At 44.6% G+C, this 19,668-nt stretch overlaps 1 protein-coding gene across 3 annotated transcripts in view; it reads right to left on the bottom strand.

The window, feature by feature from the left end:
* ALS2 (alsin Rho guanine nucleotide exchange factor ALS2) overlaps positions 1-19,668 on the bottom strand; it is an 895,474-nt gene that overhangs the window by 178,793 nt on the left and 697,013 nt on the right. For all 3 annotated transcript variants that reach the window (XM_069226056.1, XM_069226055.1, XM_069226057.1), the window contains 2 exons: positions 13,223-13,380; positions 5,777-5,902 (listed from right to left, as the gene is read on the bottom strand). In XM_069226056.1, coding sequence (XP_069082157.1) covers positions 5,777-5,902; positions 13,223-13,380 — 284 coding nt within the window. The remainder of the gene's footprint in view (positions 1-5,776; positions 5,903-13,222; positions 13,381-19,668) is intronic.

Raw genomic sequence — 19,668 nt, 5'->3', positions numbered from 1 at the left:
CTGCACATACTGCGGCAAGTCAGGAACCATAGCCCTAGCCGAGTCCATCAGGGTGTGGACATATCTACCAAGAACACAGGTAGCATTCGCAGCCTTGAGAGCCATACTGCAAGAAGATAAAGTTTTCTTTGCCGATTGCTCCATTCTTTTGGATTGCCTGTCCCATGGAATCACAGGGAAGGAGCCTGGTGCAGACTGTGTGCAACAAGAAGCCTGAACAACCAGACTCTCCGGGGTCGGATGTTTTTATAAGAACCCCGGATCTCCAGGCGCCACTCTGTACCTCGTTGCCACAGACCTACTGACAGCAGGTGATGACACAGGCTTCCTCCATAGCTCTAAGATGGGCTCCGAAAGAGCATCGTTAAACGGAACCAATTGATCCGCCGAAGTTGAAGAAGGGTGAAGGACCTCCGTCAAAATGTTTGTTTTGACCTCTGCAGCAGGCAACAGAAGATCCCAAAAATTTTCCGCCTTCCTAATCACCGTAGGGAAGGAGGCCGCTTCCTCCGTGAACTCCCCTGGTGAAGAAAGGTCCCATTCCGAGGAAGTGTCAAGCCCACTGGCCGAGTCAAGCCCTTGAAAATCTCCCAAGGGCTGCACAATCTCCCCTTCTTCCAGCAACTGCCGTTGGTACTCTGCCTCTTCCAAAAGTTTCAAGGCCTTTCTATGCGACCTCAGTCTGCCCTCCAACCTCGGCGTCAACATAGAATTGGCCGACGTCGATGACACTAGCTTCAAAACTGCAAGACGCGGAACAGGAGAGGAAGGTTGGCTTCGGTCCAATCCATTGTTCGGATCCGGTGCTGGAGCGGATCCCAATGGCGTCGTGGACACTTGCTCCATCATCAGCGTCGACTGACGGGGCAATGAGATTGGCGCTATAGGCCTGGAAGGCGACGTCTTTGGAACAGCAGGACCTCGAGGCGACGTCATTGGTGCCGAACCAGCACCCTCAGCCGGATAGAAAAGCATAAATGGCGCGCCTTGTAAGGAGCCCAACGAAAAAGCTAATAGACTCGTGGAACCAGCCGGTGCACCAGCAGGGACATAGCCCTAAACTTTGAGAACATGGCATTTAAAAATGCGGTCGGATCCGCTCCTGGATCCGGGAAGGCAGGATAGCGCTCGTCTCCATGTTGCACCTGTGCTTGTTGGACATCCGATGCAGCAGGTGAAAATCGAGTACTCTCCGGAGGTGCCACTACCTAGAAGACCGACACCGAGATGGAGAACTTGATCTTGAACGGCTCCGAGCCGAACGACGCCGAGAGTTATGATGATGTTGTTTCTTGTGTCTCTTCGACGAAGTATGGGAAGAGGACCTGTAATGACTTTTATGCCCCTTTTTCACCTTGGCCAAAAAGAGTTTGGCCTCCCTCTCTTTCAGAGCCTTGGGATTCATGCTCTGGCAGGAAACACACTCCTCAACGTCATGCTCAGAGCTCTGACACCAAAGGCAATCGTCATGAGGGTCGGTAACCAACATGCGACCCCCGCATTCTCAACATGGCTTAAATCCTGACTTCCTAGGAGGAGACATTGTAACTAGAAACCGGATTGCAACTAGTAACAAGATGGAACACCTTCAACAGTAGCGAGAGCTAGGAGAAAACCGTTAGCGTCGAAGGCACGGAAAAAAGGGAACTGACGTCAGCACGCCAGCGAGGACTCCTTTTTGGCACGGTTACGTCAGATGGAGTCGCGTAGAGTCGTGCAATTGTGATGTCCTCGTCGACGTGGAGTGCTGAGAAGAAGACTTTCCGTGGGATGCTGGCGCATTGGAGAATTCATAAGGTGAGGAATCCACAAGTAGTTGTATCCATCAGAACAAAAGGTTTGGTGGAACCAGACGATGAAGACACTTCAAAATTGTGTCACACCAGGTGACTTGAACAGTGAGGTTTGGTCCAGCAACCACAAAAAAGTTGAGAATGCCAAAAGATACCCTTTAGCTGTGCCCAGAGCAAGGCCTTGCAGGCTATATACAAAACAAACAGCAACACTTCTGACAAGGACGCAGACAAAGGATCAACATGTTTTTAGTGTACCAGCCTGATTCAATGTACAGGAGTTCAGGATACCATACATTTTCTGGATACCATACTCTCTGGGTCCAAACCGGAGCCACAATAATGACTTGGGCCCAACTTGTCCTGATCTTTATAATAACTTGGGGCATGAGCAGTACTGGGGGAAAATGTACACTTGAGACAAAACGAGCCTGCGAGCGAGAACCATCTTTAAAGCCCCAATGTGCAGAAGTGCTGACAGTGTGCGATCTTGGCGCTGGCTAATAGATCTATCCAAGGTCATCCCCAGACATGAAAGAGACTGTACACCATCTCCGGATGTAGGCACCATTCATGATCTGGTGTTCAGAGACTGTGCCAGGTGCTGCACAACCAGGAAAATGTCCTGACTTTTCACCCATGTCCAGAGGCATAGAGCCTCCTGCCATAGTGTTCACAACCTCACCCCGCCAAGTAAACCACTCAACTCCAGCAAGCTGATGTGGGGGTTGAGACTCTGCCCGAGATCAGAGTCCTCAGACTTATAACTCTCCCAGATGATTGCCCCAGCCCAAACTCTGTCACTACTGTGAGATCTGAGTGGGGAGGGAGAGGGGTATGCTGCTGACCCAATCTCGTTAGGTTAGCCACCCCTGCAGGTATTCTGCATTTCTCTCCAATATCTTAACCAGGAAAGAGAGATTTTCCTGATGCTGCAGCCATTGGGAATTCGGGTCCCAATGCAGAGCCCACATGTGCCTACAGGCATGCTTTACTAGCAGCATGCTGTAGGCCACACAACCCAGCAGGATCAGAGTCATTCTCACCAAAATCCAGGATACAGGTTTACAAATGAGTATCATAGGCTGAATTTCCTGGACTCACCACACCGGAGGATAGGTTAAGAATTGCACTGTGTCAAGAGTGGCTCAGATGAAAGGAAGAGTCTGAGAGGGAGTCAGGTGTGACTTTGGTTCGGTGATAATGAACCCCAGGGAATGCAGGAAGTTGCTGTAATCTGGAGGTGGGCAACGACTGCCTGCAGAAAGCCCGCCTTCAACAGCCAGGCGTTGAGATAGGAGAAGACTAGAACCTCTGTCCTCCGCAGATGGGCTTCAACTACAGGAATCACTTTTGTGAACACCTGAGAGGCACTGGTGAGGCCAAATGGAAGCACAGAGAACTGAAAGTGCTTGTGGCCTACCATAAATCAGAGGTAACACCTGTGGGCCGGCAGGACGGGTATAAGGAAATATACTTCATGCAAGTCCAAAGCTACCATTCAGTCTCCAGGGTCCAGGGCAGACAGGATGTGAGCCAACATGAGCATTTTGAAAAATTTATTTTTTTCAGGAAGTAGTTGAGAGGGCACAGGACTAGTTACAGGACTGAGACTCTGTCCTTCTTTGGCACCAGAAAGCAGTGGGAATAGCAACCATGACATGATTCCGATGTCAGCATCCTCTGGATGGCCACACTGGCCTGCACCTCCTGATGCAGCAGGAAGAGGCAATCCTCCATCAGCTAATCTGAGGATGGTTGCATGGGTGGCTGGGTTTCTGTTAATGGAAGGGGGGTAACCCCATTGAACAGTTTGGAAAACCCATTTGTTAGATGGAGCTAGAGCATGCCACCAACCAGCAACCAATGTATTTAACATATATTTATGTCGGTCACCAAAAATGGATTGATAGCATCATTTTCCCACAGATTGGGCTGTTGATGCGTTTCAACCTGTTTTGATTAATGGGGCTCCTCAGGACACAGACATGGAGAGCCTTGCATGGGTCAATGGAAATTTAAGGGGACCAACTCAAGTCTGCATCTGATGAGTGTAATGAACAGAGGGCAGGGGCGGAGTATTCAGGACGACAAAACATTTTCAAATCAACAGATAGCAAACTTGCCGACAGGTCAATTTCATTCACTTTCGATCATGAGGAGCCACAGCGTCTTATCCCATTATGTCGTGCTGAGTCTGCTATGCTTACCTAGCAAGCACTAGTAAGCATGGCGGACTCAGCACGCCATCACAGAACAAATGAAACGAGACACTACACCTCCCCATAATCGAAAGTGAATTATCTCTTTGTTTTTGGTTTATAGTGCTCCTCCTAAGTCCCATGCCCTATGAACACACCCCGTTTCCCTTTTTGGGATCAGGCATATCAATGATTTGTTCATTTAGACATTTTAATCAGTTACACACATTCAACCTCCTCAAGAGATATTTCCCTACCTTCATTATCTCTTGACTTTTGCAAAGTTATAAGATTGGCCATTCTTTTGTTTCCCCTTTGCCTCGTCTTAAGTGATCAGCATAACACAGATCTCTAAACTTTTGTAAACGTTAACACTCATTTCTAAGGTCTAGAATGAACAGTTATCAAAATGCATTTTAATAATTCAGCAAGAAGTTTGGTCTACAATAAGGGAGAGACACACACTTTTATTTGATGGATTCCAGTTGTAGGCACTAGGAAGGATATCTTCCTGAGTCAATCTGACCATAAAGATTCAGACAAAAAGCCTCTGAACTAAAGGTTTTTTGGCAGAAATGTTCGCCAGTACAAAAAGGATGGTGAGTTAAAAGGTGCTGCATTAACTGGTCAAACATGATTAGTGTAAATCGTTAGTGCCCGCCTCCCAAGGTCAACTGTCAAAGATAATCTTGAAGTGGGAACACTTTATTTTAAATGAGGGAGGCACATCCTATCGCTCTAAAATGTTACAAAAGCATATCAATATGCCAAGTTAAGTTCATGAAGCAAAGTCCTGGCATCTGTCTTCTTAATTCTGATAACTAAATTCATCCACTCTTTCTGATTTATTTAAAACAATTCTATGAAAACACAGAAAATGCCACTCTAGCCATGTCTCATACCTAAATAAGAAAATGAATGAAAGGCATTTGTTTTGGACATAGTTTTAAAATCAGCCAAAGAGATGAATTGGGCACTGGGAACAAATGACCAAACTGTAATTTCTCGAGTCGGTTGTGAGTGGACGTAATGGCTTATGAGGCAATATAATTGCAGATGATACACAAACTCATGCCCGGCTCTACAGGAAAGTCTACTCCATGCCCAGTGTGTGCAGCATGAATCTCTGATTAACGCCTTGGCAGTTTAACGCATAGTATAGTTTTGCAATGTGGAAGAGCCATCTTGATAATTCTTTTATTCCCAAGGTATTTTCTCAGAGTAACTCCATTTCACCACATAGATGAGTCTTGCTTCTTTGATCTCTACCTAGGCAAGTAGATATTGTGGTAGCAAAGAGTTGAAGGGTTGTTGCCAGCATTTATTTACTTTACATCCCGTTTATACAATATGACATCTTTTGATGACAATAGTTAGGAAATGGCTAAAGATTTATCTGCCTTGTAGAATGCCACCAAACTTGACAATATAAATAAACCTTCCCTCAAAAAATGTTTAAAAATAAACTCACTATGCTAGAGAGATTAAAAAAGCAAACATGAGAAGGGAATGTAAGCAGAAGGCTGGGTGTTTGCAGGGATACAACTGCACCACTTGCCTACTCTACATTTAGTTCTGGCACACTTTTATGCTAGTTACATGTTGTACATGAATTGAGTTGCAAATTCTAGTGAATAATGTAGGACAATAGCAGACGGTGATTGATAAAGTTGAAAACAAAAGACAGATTAAGATAGGAAAGAAAATAAGAAGATGGTTCTATTTCTTGTAGGTTTTTTAATGGTGGCGTACTTTTAGCCATGTACAGTTTCCTTTCCTTACCCTGGCTCAGGGGATTCTGATCCAGAGTCTCCCCTTCCACTGCAAAATGATCTTCGTTCACGTGGCTCGGGAGCTGCAGCAGGTTCAATTGTGCTACCCTCTTCTGGAAGATCAGGAAAAAGGAACCTTGAAGAAAAACAAACAATTATCCCAATAAGCAACAGATACATTCATAGATGGCTATTTAGATGATGATGCTGGAGATTATTATCTGTCGTAGTATGGCTAGCGTTTCAAAAGACACAAGCTTGGCAAAAATGTTACTTTCCTTCAGTAATTATATTTTTGGTAGATACTATACCTTACCACACATTTCTCACATTATGAATATCCCAAGGCAACAAACTGGACAAGGAAACCTTTTGTGCTAGCAGTAGCATGCAAAACTTTTCAGGTGACACCATATGGCTCCAGTCGCAGGAACTCCCAGAGCTGCGCCTTCCCACAAATCCCTGACACCAGCAACATATAAAGCGCGCTAGCACCAATTCCTCACTTTTTTCCTAGTACAACTAAAGTGTTCATAAAGGAACCAAAGGAGGGCAATGACAGCAGACTACAGAATGAAATGGTTAGATCATTTGGAATCTTATAATGATCATCAATGGCTGCAACACAACAGTTGTGAACTAACAAACTTCCACCAAGAGTGGGTCTGAATGACACAGCATATAACCTTACAGAGACATATCAGGTGTCAGGCATTTTGAAGGTCCAGCAGCAGTACAAAAAGGAGGGTGGAGGTCTTCAGCTCTGGGACAAGCACTGAAGATGACTTCAAAAATGGCACTGATGCTAAGCGCCAGGCGAGTTGGCATTACAGACGTCTATAGAAGCGGTGCAGAGATCAGAGCTTATGAAAATGTGGAGCCAGGTGGCACAATAGTCCGAATCACCAGGCCAATACTGTATGGCGTGCCCTTGTGAGTCAGAAGAGGTGCGTAGAGTGGAAGGGTAGGGCTTACATTTTGCAAATGGCATGTTTAAAAACCTCACCTTCAGCCAGATTAGCAGATGGAGTTGAAAACTCAGGTCGAACCATCTTCAGAACTAGGATTGGCTTCACTACCAACACTATGGACAGAAAGGGTCAAAAGGTCTACCACCACAGCAATCAGAACAAACCGTCCAACTTTAGGCAATAGCAGACAGAAGTGTGTCCTGAAAGAAACAGCAACTCAGGCTAGATTTGTAGGGCCCAAACAGCAAATCACAAAACAAAGTAGAAGCCTAAAAACATAACCCTACACTAAGCTTATAAAGTACATAAAAAAGTGTAGAAGAACATGGTTAAAACCTTGACAGTCACAGGCAATACCAAAGGGTTTTGCAAAAAATAACCACATCAAGGAGGCGACAAACAAGGCGACAAAATTGAAAGCCACTTAAGTAGAAGGAAAGAAGTTACGTTTCCAACCCCAACCACCCAAAATTAAAAGAAGTCATCCACCTGAACTTAAAGTTAGTAAAAACAAAATAAATCATCCAAACACAATCACCACCTCCAGATACTAGGAACACAAGAAAAGATTCCATTCTGTACTAGTAAAAGGAACAATCATTTGTCACAAAACACTTTCTAGTCAACGAGGACAAATAGAAGACCAGACTACACAGCAACAAGCGGAAAAAGCTGCTAAAACATAAACAGCTCAGCAGAGAATGGAGTTGCAAAGAAGATCCCTACTCGCAAATAGAGCCTCTATGAGTAGTCTAAGCAACAACTGTGAGCAAACTCAAGCCAAATACTCAATCTATGTTGCACCCAAAAGGCCACGTCCACTGGCTAATGGGGAAAATAAAAACAGCACAGAGAAAGGAGATTTGAAGAAAACAGCAACAGATGAAACACCAATGGAAACCTTGAACACTAAAAACAGTGACAGAGAGTTATTGGCAGGACTGCCCTTTGAACAGAAACTATCCACTTGTCAATGTAGTGTCCAGACAGCTAAATATAGACCAAACACCACTCTTGCCTCAGAGCAAGAGCAAAAGCATACAGAAAAGAATAAAGGTGAAGAAAAGAAGCAGAATCAGCAAACACATCCGTCTCTCCTCTTCCTTGATGGATGAGGGAGACAAAAAGCATACAGAAACAAATAAAGACGAAGAAAAGAAGAGGACTCCGCAAACACGGGCGTCTCTCCTCTCTCTTGGTGGGATGAGGGAGGTGATAAAAGTAGGCAATGTGAAGGTCTGCCAGACATGAACAGGTGTGACCACCTTTGGTAAAAAGAAGGCACTCACAGGAGCAAGGAAAAAAGACTGCAAAAACATTGGCATGAACACCCAAAATAATATGGAATACTTTTCTATCTGAAAAACATGGGAGGGATGGCTAATGAAGAAGAATGGAAAGCGCAGCAGAAGGATGTCACAAGCTACATCAGTGAGAGATCAAGATACGTCACTCTTCCGCACTCAGGAAAGTCTGAAGGCTTTCTTGCATCTCTGTATATTGGCCAAGACCTCGAACAACCATTGGCTTGCCTGTGCAGCCTCTGGAACCTACTCATAAGGGAACGTGAAGGACTGTACTCACGTCTGTGCCTCTCCAGGACCTACTCAGTTCCAGCTTCAAAAAGACAGGCACCATTAAAACGTAAGTCATACAAGTCAGCCTAGGAAGTCCTCTGAAGACTAGAGGGCCCAAACTGAGCACTATGGGGTAGAGATACAGAAAAGCTCATCGATTTTGTCACTGAGTACAGTGTGTCAACTCCAGATCTTAGGAGCTGTTTGGCAGGTTTAACTCCATCATAAACCACTTCAGCAAAGTAGCCACTCATTATCTGGAAGGAGAAGAACCACCATCTGCACCATATCCTAAAGAACATGAGAGTAACGGGCCGTCATATAGCATTACAAGAGCAGACCACCATACCACCCAATGAAAATACTTTTTCCCATCACATCTATTCAAATCCCAATCTGATGGAATGGATGAAGACGAAGAAAGGGGTTGTAAATAAGCCTGTGTTCTAAGAATGAGTGTCATGCAAGACTGTCCGACTCAGGATTAGACAACATGAAATCAGGATTATAAGGAGCGAGTTAATAACATCGTGAAACCCAACCACTGATTGTGGAGCAGAGTAAACGTATTGAGCAGGTTCAAGCAGTGCCTCATTAAATAGTATCGAGCTCTGAAGAGAAAAGTTAAGACTCTGGGATTAACAACAAGAAATTAGTTTTATCCTCTGTCCAGAGCAGTGGAAGATACAACATCTTTGCAGCTTTGAAAAGAGTCTCATTAAAAGAGGACATGTTCTGCAAATGAAAACTAGGAACCCAGTCACAAGCCACAGCAGACTCCCACCTTGTGGTGTCCTGAAAAGCATGACAGAATCCTCACTGTGACTCAGCAGAAGAGAAGGCTCCAAACATAACCCTTGATGTCACGAACTTCATTACAAACCTTCTGCGCTACCATGATGGTGCAAGTACAGAACTTAAATGAGGGAGTCGATCAGCTGTGAATCTGGGGTCCAGATTACAAATGACGATATGAATAGGACAAGAACCCCCAGGCTGAACAGAACTTCTGAACCAATGGCACTGGTCATTAACTGCATTCAAATGCATTGTGATAGCTTGTTGCGTTTTAACTCTATGTGCACTGGGTTACTGATATTTGACATTAATGTTAGGGGTGTGCGAAACTTCTATAATTTGCTTTTGGATAATTATACTAAATGTTGACAAAAATGTATGTAAAGTAACACATAATTACATGGAATGCATATTTTGATGCAAAAACAATCCTTGCATTGCATCTAAGGGCATGTCCATAAGGGATGCATGGACATCCCCTAAAAAGCCAGCTAGTGTTTCTTGGCTGGACTGACAGCCAGGGCAAATTGGAGAAATATTACTACCTGTCCATTTGCTACAAAATCATTTAGCGGTAAAATGCCATATCTAAATTCCACAAACAGAGATTTGCATGTCGGGGCTCAATTTGATTTAGAAAAACCTCGTCAATACCTGAGTATCCTTGAACTCCAGGAATCTACTGGACAGCACCCTAACGTTAGTGCGACATAACCAATGGTCATTGATATAATCCCAATATCTCTTTTTAAACAAACTAGAGATTTTTTTCTGAATGAGTTCCATAGTTTAGTTAGCCATTGCTTGACATACTTCAACCATGGTATGTTTCCTTTAAAGTCCAATTGAATTATCTCACAAAATGACTGGCACTATACAAGAGGGAATCATTGGGTCAAATTCTGACCCAAAGTCTAGGGACCAAAGTCAGTTGTATTAAATCTGCATCTAATAGTGAACTTTGCTACAGCTCTCCAGTCTGCAATAGCTTGGGAGAGAATGGCCTGGGCCTCATCCAGAACAATGGCCAGCACTTGCGCAACTGTCTCTCACAGAATGTGGTAATAATGGCCCAATAAGTATGCAGTATTTACGAACCACAGTGCCAAGGTGTAGGAAGAGAAAATGTTATTGCCAAAGGTATCCAGCCTCTTGGATTCCCCTTCCAGGATGGCTTGGACTACCAGGTTCTCAGGGTTAGGGTGCTGGGTAAAGCATGATGGATCCCCTGGAGCAGGGCAAACAGGATATCGTTTTGTAAAGGAAAGAAAGTCCCCAAAACACAATTCCTGTAATTAAAATAGCATTTCAAAATACACACAGCTCAATAAAAAATGCTTAAAAAGTATTAAGGCCTGAAAACAGTGGCTTGTTCGTGCTAGCAAGCGTCTAAATACACGATGCCAGCCAAGGACTAGCCTGTCAACCTCCCAAAATGGTGCTCAGTCAGTGGGACAGACTGAAGATTTGAACAGTAAAAGCAAAGGCTCTTGCTGTACAAACATAAGCGCTGCAGTGGACCGAAGGACTTAACACATCAGAAAGTGCCGCAAAAAAAAAAGAAGGCCCCACCAAAGCACAATCCCCGTAATAGCAATTTTAAAATACACACAACTTAATTAAAAGGTACAGGAATACAGAGCTCCCCAACCTCTTGAGATAAGCTGTAACCACTACCTTCATCTTGGTGACAGTTCCAGTGCCAGTCAGAATGGGAGGACCACAAACTGGTAGTGAGTGGACCCTAACACACATTGCAGGTAGCTCCTGTGCAAGTGTAACATTGGTATCTGAAAACACTTATCTTGCAAGTATAAGGGTGCAATCTAGTCTTCCACTTCCACTGCCAGAAGAACCTTAGCCAGAGACAACATCTTCAACTTTCCCTTGCAGAGGTAAACATTCACAAGCCTGAGCGGGAGGATCAGACGAATACAGATGTCAATATTGTGAACAAGGAAGTACTCGGAGTAGCATCCTAAAAAAATGCCCTGCTTTGGAACCAACTCTACCATTTTTTTATGCATCAGAGCTTCCACCACCTGGTACAGTATCTGGAGATGGTCTTTTGGGAATAAACAGTCTGAGTAAGAGCAATGTGGAGAGGAGTCTGCTGAAAGTGTAGGGTATACCTTTTTCTAGAGTCTGTAACAGTCTCCCTGGTCCAATGTTATGGCCTTCAAGGCCTACACAAAAGGAGGCTTCTTATCCTCCCACTGACCGCACAATTCTCCTTCAAGGGAAAGCTAAAGTAGCTTTCCAGATATTGTGGGGGAAGAGGAAGAAGACTTCTGCACCTAGCGGCCCCTGCCTTTACTTATGCCTCTGTATTTTCTGAGAAGCTGGTTCCGCTGTCAGGGAGGCTAATAGAGCTGGCACTGACAAAAACTGAACCATCTCAAGAAGCCTCAAACTTTCTAAAACTGGCAGTAGTCCCTCATTTATTTGCAAAGGAACAGGCCCCTGCTCTGTCCACCTTGAATCTCTGTACTGCAGAATCCATATGGTCTCCAAAAGCCTGCCTCCATTGAACAGCATGCCCAGAAATTTTGTCTGGATATCTCTGGAAACATATGTCAATCTGAGCCACACATGCCTTTGAAAAGACCATAGCTCTGAAAACTGAATAGGCTATATCCAGAATGTCTCGGATGACCCGTCTAGGGGCACCAGCGCATCATGAACCACCTCCAGAAAGTGGCCCCTGAGATCGTTTGGTAGATAATGTACAGTAATTCAGCCACATCTCACTAGGTGTGAGCATACCTACACAAGAAGCATGGTGCAGATCATCTTCCATACTCCCTCCAGCTTCTTTGACTCTGTCTGATTGGGCTGTAGGTAAAGAATTCAGATTTTGCTTTGTGCAGGAGGAGGCCTGAACAACCAAACATTCTGAGTAAGGACGAACAAACAAGAGAATTGCTCTCCCAGGTGCTGATCTGTATCATATGGCAATCGAACAATTTCTTGCAGGGGTTGAAGTTGGCTTTTCCCATGCAGATGTTACCGGATCCCTGAGGGCCTCACTAAAAAAGTAATGGAAGCTCAAAAGGTGAAGATAAGGATTGCAGAACCTCTGTAAAAATGTTAGTTTGGTCTTCAACACTCGGCAGGGCAACCTCCAGAACATCAGCAGCCTTTTCTAAAACAGCATAAAAAGATGTTGTATCAGTGGGAGTCAGCCCAAAGGGGCAAGCCATCTAAATCTCAGGAGAAATATCTAGGCCACTTGCATTCTGCAGAGTCAAGAAAACTGCTATGTTAGATGAAGGGGGATGGAACAAGTTGACTGCCTTGCTACTGTTGCCTGTGTCATGCTGAATAATGTCGGCATATGACTTCGGTCTGAAACAGAGCCACATTTCATGCAATATGTGCCCGTCACACTGGTGGGATTTATTTAACTGTTTCTGTACCTTTTCTGTAGGACGTACCGTGCCACTCGTGCCAGAATCTGTGGTGCATATAAGCAGCCAACTCTTGAATGCCTCAGCATCGGAATGTTTCCGCATGGTGCCAGAGGCATTTCATGAGGAACTGTTGGGCATACGGTGCCGGAGGGAAGCCTGCCAGCAAGAAGATGTCCATATTTCCAATAGGTCCTATGGGGCCCAATAGCATGCAAAGGTGGAAAAATGCATATCAAAACATTCCCATCATGAAATTGCATACGCTGCTAAGTTTTTGTGCAAAACAATCTCTGAAGAAACGCTGAATAAATGAGGAGAGAGCTCTGGATCTGCATTGAAGGGGGAGGAACAGTCGATGGTGTGCTGGGGTGGGTGCTTTATAGCTCCAATGAGGTCTTCCTGTACCAGGATGGTGCATCACTTGCTACTGGTGTGGGAGAGCTATGGAAACGTCTCCAGATCCAGTATGGCACTTGCTATTATTCAACAGGTGAGGAATCTGCAGTAAGAAATAGCAGTCATAAGCTGTCTGTAGACCAGACCTAATAAACCTGAGCTTCTTGATAACAATCTCAGATAGCAGACAGTCCCTCATTAGCACAGTTCTCAATCAGAGAAAGGTGGGTACTTTTGTCAGAACACAATTTTAATGCACTTCCTTTTGAGATATGACTGAGGGTGTGACCAGATTTCTCACCTCACCAGCTGAAACATGCGTTTCAGGTATGACTCGATCTCTCTCACAGCCTCCTTCAAAAGCCTGCGGTTGGTTCCCACACCTACATAGGTCATTCTATACACCGCTACCAATGTCTCGACCAGTCTTCCCAGAGGATGAAGGGGTGTGTCGCAGGCCTATGGAAAAACAGGAAATAGCCAACCAGCAATGTAAGTAAGTCAACTTCCATTTATTGCTGCTCAACATCAAGAAACAGAGCACACACATATGCTTCACAGCAGAATCAAAGTGAATAAAACATTACCAAAAGTGACAGGTTTAAACTGTAAGGTTGTGCTCTGTATTTTGTACGCTCTTGTATCAGTAGTATTGGATACATAATCAGAAGCTTTAAAGTGCTTGATTTTAACCAAGCAAAGTATGACGTATAAACTTTCCTCTCTAGATGTAAGGCTAGATTGGCTCCAAAAGGAAGTCTGATATGCAAGTTCTATTCCTATTGGTGTCTTTTTATTGATGTGGTTGCTGGGTGGCGTAGGTCACTTACAAGTAACAATCGCAGATAAAGTCAAGGGGAATCCTGATCAAGTCATAAGCACTGAATCATACTATCTACCGTGGGATCCTACGGCACTTTGCCAAACATATATACAAAAAGTTCATATATAGATCCATGCAAAGCTTTACAGTAGAAACGTGTACTTAAGTAGATGGCCAAACTGAATTTTGCATTAAAAAAGGCCTGTAATTAAAACAAACAGTAATACATTAAGAAAAGTGACCAGAAAATATATTTCACAAGCTTTTTGAAAAAAGGAAAGAGAAAGAGAATGAAGGGCAGTGCCAACTGGTGGGATGTGCTAAGCAAGGAGTAAAAAAACCTTTCACTACGCCTTTAAGGATGTCGTCCTTCCTCTAGTGTTCCAACATGCTTCTGAGTTGCCAGACAGGTCATTTCTTTTTCCCAGATCCTGGCAACATGGTACTGGAGCACTGACCTTCCTTGATTTTTCTCCTCTTCAGACCTACTAAGATCCACCTCACTAGATGTTCCTTTGGAGTGTTTGTCATTTATTTTCCGACAGGTTTTCTTTTTAATTTCCAGTCAGAATGCTTTCACTATTGGTGAAGTGTCCTGCCTCTAGGAAGAAAAAAGCCCAGACAGATCCTCATGATATCTGTATAGTCTGCCGCCCACAGAATGACCACTGTAAAGACTGCGGCCACTGTCAAAAGTGATGAAAGAGGACCCTAAAGGACAGGCATAAGAGCAGGCTGTATAGTCTACAGTAGAGAATTCAGGAGGCTGCTTGCGGGCACTCTGAAGTCTGAGGAGAGAGAGTGTCCTCTTCCTTTGCTACCTCTTCAGACTTTAAAGACACCCTTAGGGGTAAATCCAAAGAGAGAGGTGTACCATTTGGCATCAAGGACATGGATGCTGAGGACCGATGCTGTGCCAATCAGATCGCTGTTCAGACATGGATCTCCTCCAACACTGAGACACTCGATGTTGAAAACAAATGCACAGCATACGTCAACACCTCATGCAACATCTACACAACTGACTTTGAGACCATGCCCCGACATCAGAGAGACAAATCAGTGCTTTACTGATGAGGATCTCCTGGAACAGAACAACTGTTAAGCGCATTGAATGTGGCCACTTCCCTAATAAAGCAATCAATAAGCGACTTAGCGTAAGCTACACCAGGGCTTATGCACTGACCAGCCTAAGTGAGTCTCCCTAAGCAGAAGTATGCCCAGTCATATATTCTGAGCTTGCTGTGCCTTAGGACTCAAATAGCACCTCACTAATCAGGCCCAACATGACTGCAAACCTTCTAAGTTCTCTTCCTGCTTAGACGAGACCAAGAATAATTACTAGTGGGTGAAGTCAATCCAAGTATTGATTCTATTGCTTTTTCTACTGTTTAACCTTCAGATTATCAGCTCAGCCTTTGAAGAATGTGAGTGACACAGCTACAGGTCTATGTGCATCAACCTAGGTCTAGACTCTCATCTGGTACATGAGTGTTACTCAGCACACACTCTCGACAGGTCTTTGTATGTAGTAACCACTGGGGTGAAAGTCCTCCTTGATGTAAGCTTTGCCCTTGGGTGTATGTATGTGACCAAAGCCCCACAAGCCTGTTATGCAACCCCTTCCAGAATACATGCACAGCTCTTCTCATGATTTCTTTTTGAAGAACAATTCCTTAAAGCAAATATGACTGCCTCCTCTAGTCTTTTTATATTCCCCAGACATCTGTATGCCTTTGTTAGAAACCACCTGTTCCAGGTTTCTTCCAGAAGCTATGCATTTAAATGATCAAGTCACTCTTCTGAGGATTTTCAGTACCAGAGGACATCCTGCAACAACAATTCTTTGCTCTTTGTTCATGTGCCGACTAGAGCACGATGTCCAAACCAGTTCTCAAGCAGCTGATGAAAGGGATAGCACCAAACTTAACAGTTCTGGAGGGATTATGATGGGAATCTTCAGTATTCATGAGGTGGATGAGAGGGTAGTCTAGAAGCGCCATACACAAGGAAGTTGGGCATGCCATCATTCCAGAAATGGAAGGAAAGGTGCTCTGATGGATAGGGTGAAAGAAAGTATTTGCAGGAGTTGTGAATGAGCATGCATGTATGCATATGGTATTTCTATAGTGCAAACCTAGCCAAAAGGCAACAGAGTCCTGTACACGATAAAAGGAAAGCTTAAAGCCAACGAGTAATAGGAGAAGATGCTGGGTTGTGGACAGTTAATGTAGTGTTCTTTAAAGAGGCGAGTCTTCATATTGTTCGTAAACTGGAGCAGAATTGGGGGAGTCCTAATGTATACAGAGATGCTCTTACAGATCAGATGCAAAGATGGAAAAGGACTGTTGTCTTATTTTTTCTTTTTTACACTTCTTAGTCTGCAGCCTGATGGTACCTTGGCTGTAGGTGTGCTGAGAACCTCCAGGGATGGTGAGCTTGCATGCAAAATAAGCAGGGGTGCTGGTTGTGATAGCTTTGTAAATGAGGCAGCTGGTATTGAAGATGGTGCAAGCAAGGGAAGCCAATGGAGTTCCATCAGGATAGGGGTGACGTGATAACATTTCGTCAGGCCCTGGAAGAGGCATGCTGCTACCTGGAGAATGCCCTTAAAGGGTGCCATTGTGGAGTCAAGGCGGCCATAGAGACAAAGACTACACTGCTGTGCTGGGTAGCAACAAAGGCAAGGGTAAAGCTTTATGCTGTGGTGGCAGAAGACCAACAGAGCACGTTGTTCTTGAGGCTATAGATGATGTCTGATTGGCCCTGTTCAGTACATCTATACCCCTGTCCATGACTTTCAGAGATCAAGAAAATATATTTCGCAAAAAGCACAAAGCCTACTTAACTTTTCATGTTAGAGGTTTGTTTGTCAGTAAAATGACCAATTTCCCAATAGGCCAGGGTAGTATCTTTATCTAGGCACACGATGGAACAGTGATGGATGATGAATGATCAAGCTGGTGCATCATTAATACCTTGGCTGAAGTGCAATGAGCAAGCCAATAAAGCAAGATAATAACATTGTGAGTAATGTGGGACCCAATGGTCCATTTTCAAGCAAACAGCTCCAAAGAAGTTGGCTGAAAGCCATAGGTTTTATATTAAGTTCTAGATGGATGTTCAAGAAATATGTCAATATTCAGAGCCAAAATACAAAACACCACAACATGAGGGGCGTGGTTTACTGAACCAAGATGGTGGATGCAATTTAATAACTCTCTCAAACCTCCTCAGCCAGCCTACATAATCCTCTCGCTATATGACTTTTTCCTTCCTAGAGGTGCTAAGCAGGGTGGGGGCTTGTTGTGGGTGAAGACAGCACCAAGGCCTTTGAAGTGCTGACTCCACAAATGGCGGCTTTTCAGTGGCGCCTGTACTGAGCCCCAGCCATAATGAAGCTGGTGGCCAAGAGGGGCAGAACAGTGAAGAAGAGTGCCAGGATTACACAGTACCCCCAAGAGGTTTTGACGGGTGGGCCGCATCTCCTTTCAGAGATCCAAATCTAATGCAACCAAGATCAGCGGATCTGGTGTGCCGGAGACCACTTCGGGGCCCAGAGGAGCAGACCTGCAGGTTAGGCTGCTGTGCTGTGTGACATGCCTGGTCTAATCTCCTGAACTGAGGGGGCCTGAGGATGGTGGATCCCTTGCCTATAGGCAATCAGAAGATGAACAGCAATGCCACTAAGAAGATGAGATCTGTCTGGAGACTAGAAGAGAGCAATATTGGTTCAGTGGTACCCAGCCACCAGCCCGCCCATGACTCCCTTTCCCGGACGAGATGGTGAACTTAATTGAATGTAGTGGGAAACGTGTATCCCTGGTGAATAACTGACACCCTTCTTAGAAGCATTGGGATGAGGGCCTAGGACCCTTCCAAGGGTCACATCACATGGCTGTGAGACCCTGTTTGTAGCTGCCTCACGTGGGAGCCAGGTGAAGGCAGAGTGGGGGATTGGAGAGTCAGCATGACCCTGATGGAGTGGCCCTTGAGCGACTTCCACCATCATTAGCCTCAACTGTAACTGGCGAGCCTTCCACAGGTTGAATTATCAACTGCGTTGAGATGCCTTACGTCTGTAAAAAGCTGGACTCCCTGTAGAGGAAACAAGTGTAAATGGCCTTAAGGTGATTGCTAGGGCTCTCCTTGTGACTGTTCTCTCATCGGCCCATCTACGACAGGAGGGAGCGAGCAGGAAAGGAGGACTGATGGCAGGGGATTTATTCTCATCCCTTTCCCCCTTTCTGTTTCGACAGGCTTGGGACTCCGCTGATGAGTTCTCACCGTGTCTGAATATAAATCTGTCCATGTCATAGTATGGAGGCCTGTTAACCACTGAGGCACTGGTCTCAGTCCCAGGTGACAGAGTCTTTGTGCTGGCTGTGAGCTTAACCTTTGAGCCTTTTCTCAATTTTTAGGACACTAGCTAGCTGTGACTGTAGCTGACAACATGGGTAAAGCTAGGGGCTTTGCTTCACCACACAAAGATAGATAAATTCACTGCCCGACACAGGTCAGGCCAATTATGGTCCCTTGACACAGCGGTTCACTGATTCTGCAGACGTTGTGGCCATCCTCCAGGTGATGCAGGCCTCTTGATCTGTCTTGGATATAAAAATTAAAGAGGTTGGCATAAATGTGTCTCTCCTCCACCAAGATCTCAGAAATGTTGCAGATATGGTTTCGGAGGCAGAAGGTTGTGTCTCAACTCTGGAAAACGATGTGGCAAATCTCAAAAGTAATATTTTTTGTCTGCTTCTATATAAAACCCTTAAAAACAGTGCAGAAGATAACCAAAATAGATCTAGACATAATGGTCTCAAATTTGTAGGCTTCCCAGAAGGAACAGATTTAAAAGACCCTGAAAATATTCTAGAAAATGGGATCAACCCCTGGCAGGAAAGCTCTAGTCATGTTTTCTAGTGGAACGTGCTCATAGATGGTTGACCTAGAGACCTCCACCAGCACACCTTCTAATGCCCTTGATTTGCAAGAAACCTGAACTTTAGGGGCATAGATGACAATCCTCCAAGAAGCAAGGAAAGACTGGATCTTCAGTTGGCCCAGATTATCATCTTCCAGGATTACTCAAGAGAGGTTCGAAAGCAAAGGAAGTCTTTTGACAGTCAAGCAAAAGCTCAGGGCAATGAACCTACAATATATATACTGATCTTTCCAGGTGCTCCACAACTCCCGGCCCTACTTCTTCGACATCCCAGAGGATGCATGGGGTAACGTAGAAGAAAAGTCCCCCCGAGCCAAGATCCATCTGAGAACTGAAACTGACCTACACTAGGAGGTGCATGTCTTTTTACAATTCATGGCCCTTTGGATCTGCTCTGGGTGTTTTATTTGTTGAAAACTATAGCTGACATGAACTTAGGCAAACATCTGGGCCACATGCTTGATGTATACAATAAAGCACAAAAAAACAAAAACTGAATCTTTCACCTGGAGTTGGACCTGGCTATTATAGTGGTCATCCTCAAAGTTGGTCGACCTTCAGACCAATGTGCCTCATGCCACCCCTTCTCACTAATAAATTCAGAGATCTTTGCTAAAGTCCTGGCAAATAGACTCCTTCCAGTGCTAGACAACCCAGAACAATGAGGTGTTATGCCCAATCGTAGAACCTGTCACTGCAGTGAATCAGTGCAAGTGGCACTGGACCAACTCTATCAAATCAAAGACCCATGCGCATTATTACTCCTTTGACTGGTCCCTTTTGGGTAGGGTCATGGCACAGATGGGTTTTGGAACTTAGCTGAGAAAATATGTTAAGCTCCTTTACTCTGACTCTGTGTGTGTGAATGGTGTTGTCTTGACCCCATTTGAGATTTGAAGAGGAATAAGGCAGGGATGTCCACTGTCCCCACTAATTTTCGCGTTTGGCTATAGAACTCTAGCTCAACTGCTTTGAG

Source organism: Pleurodeles waltl, chromosome 3_1 (assembly GCF_031143425.1).
Source record: "Pleurodeles waltl isolate 20211129_DDA chromosome 3_1, aPleWal1.hap1.20221129, whole genome shotgun sequence".
Lineage (NCBI taxonomy): Eukaryota > Metazoa > Chordata > Amphibia > Caudata > Salamandridae > Pleurodeles > Pleurodeles waltl.
The sequence above is the reverse complement of the archived record's forward strand: the minus strand, read 5'-3'. Positions and strand labels throughout refer to the sequence as shown.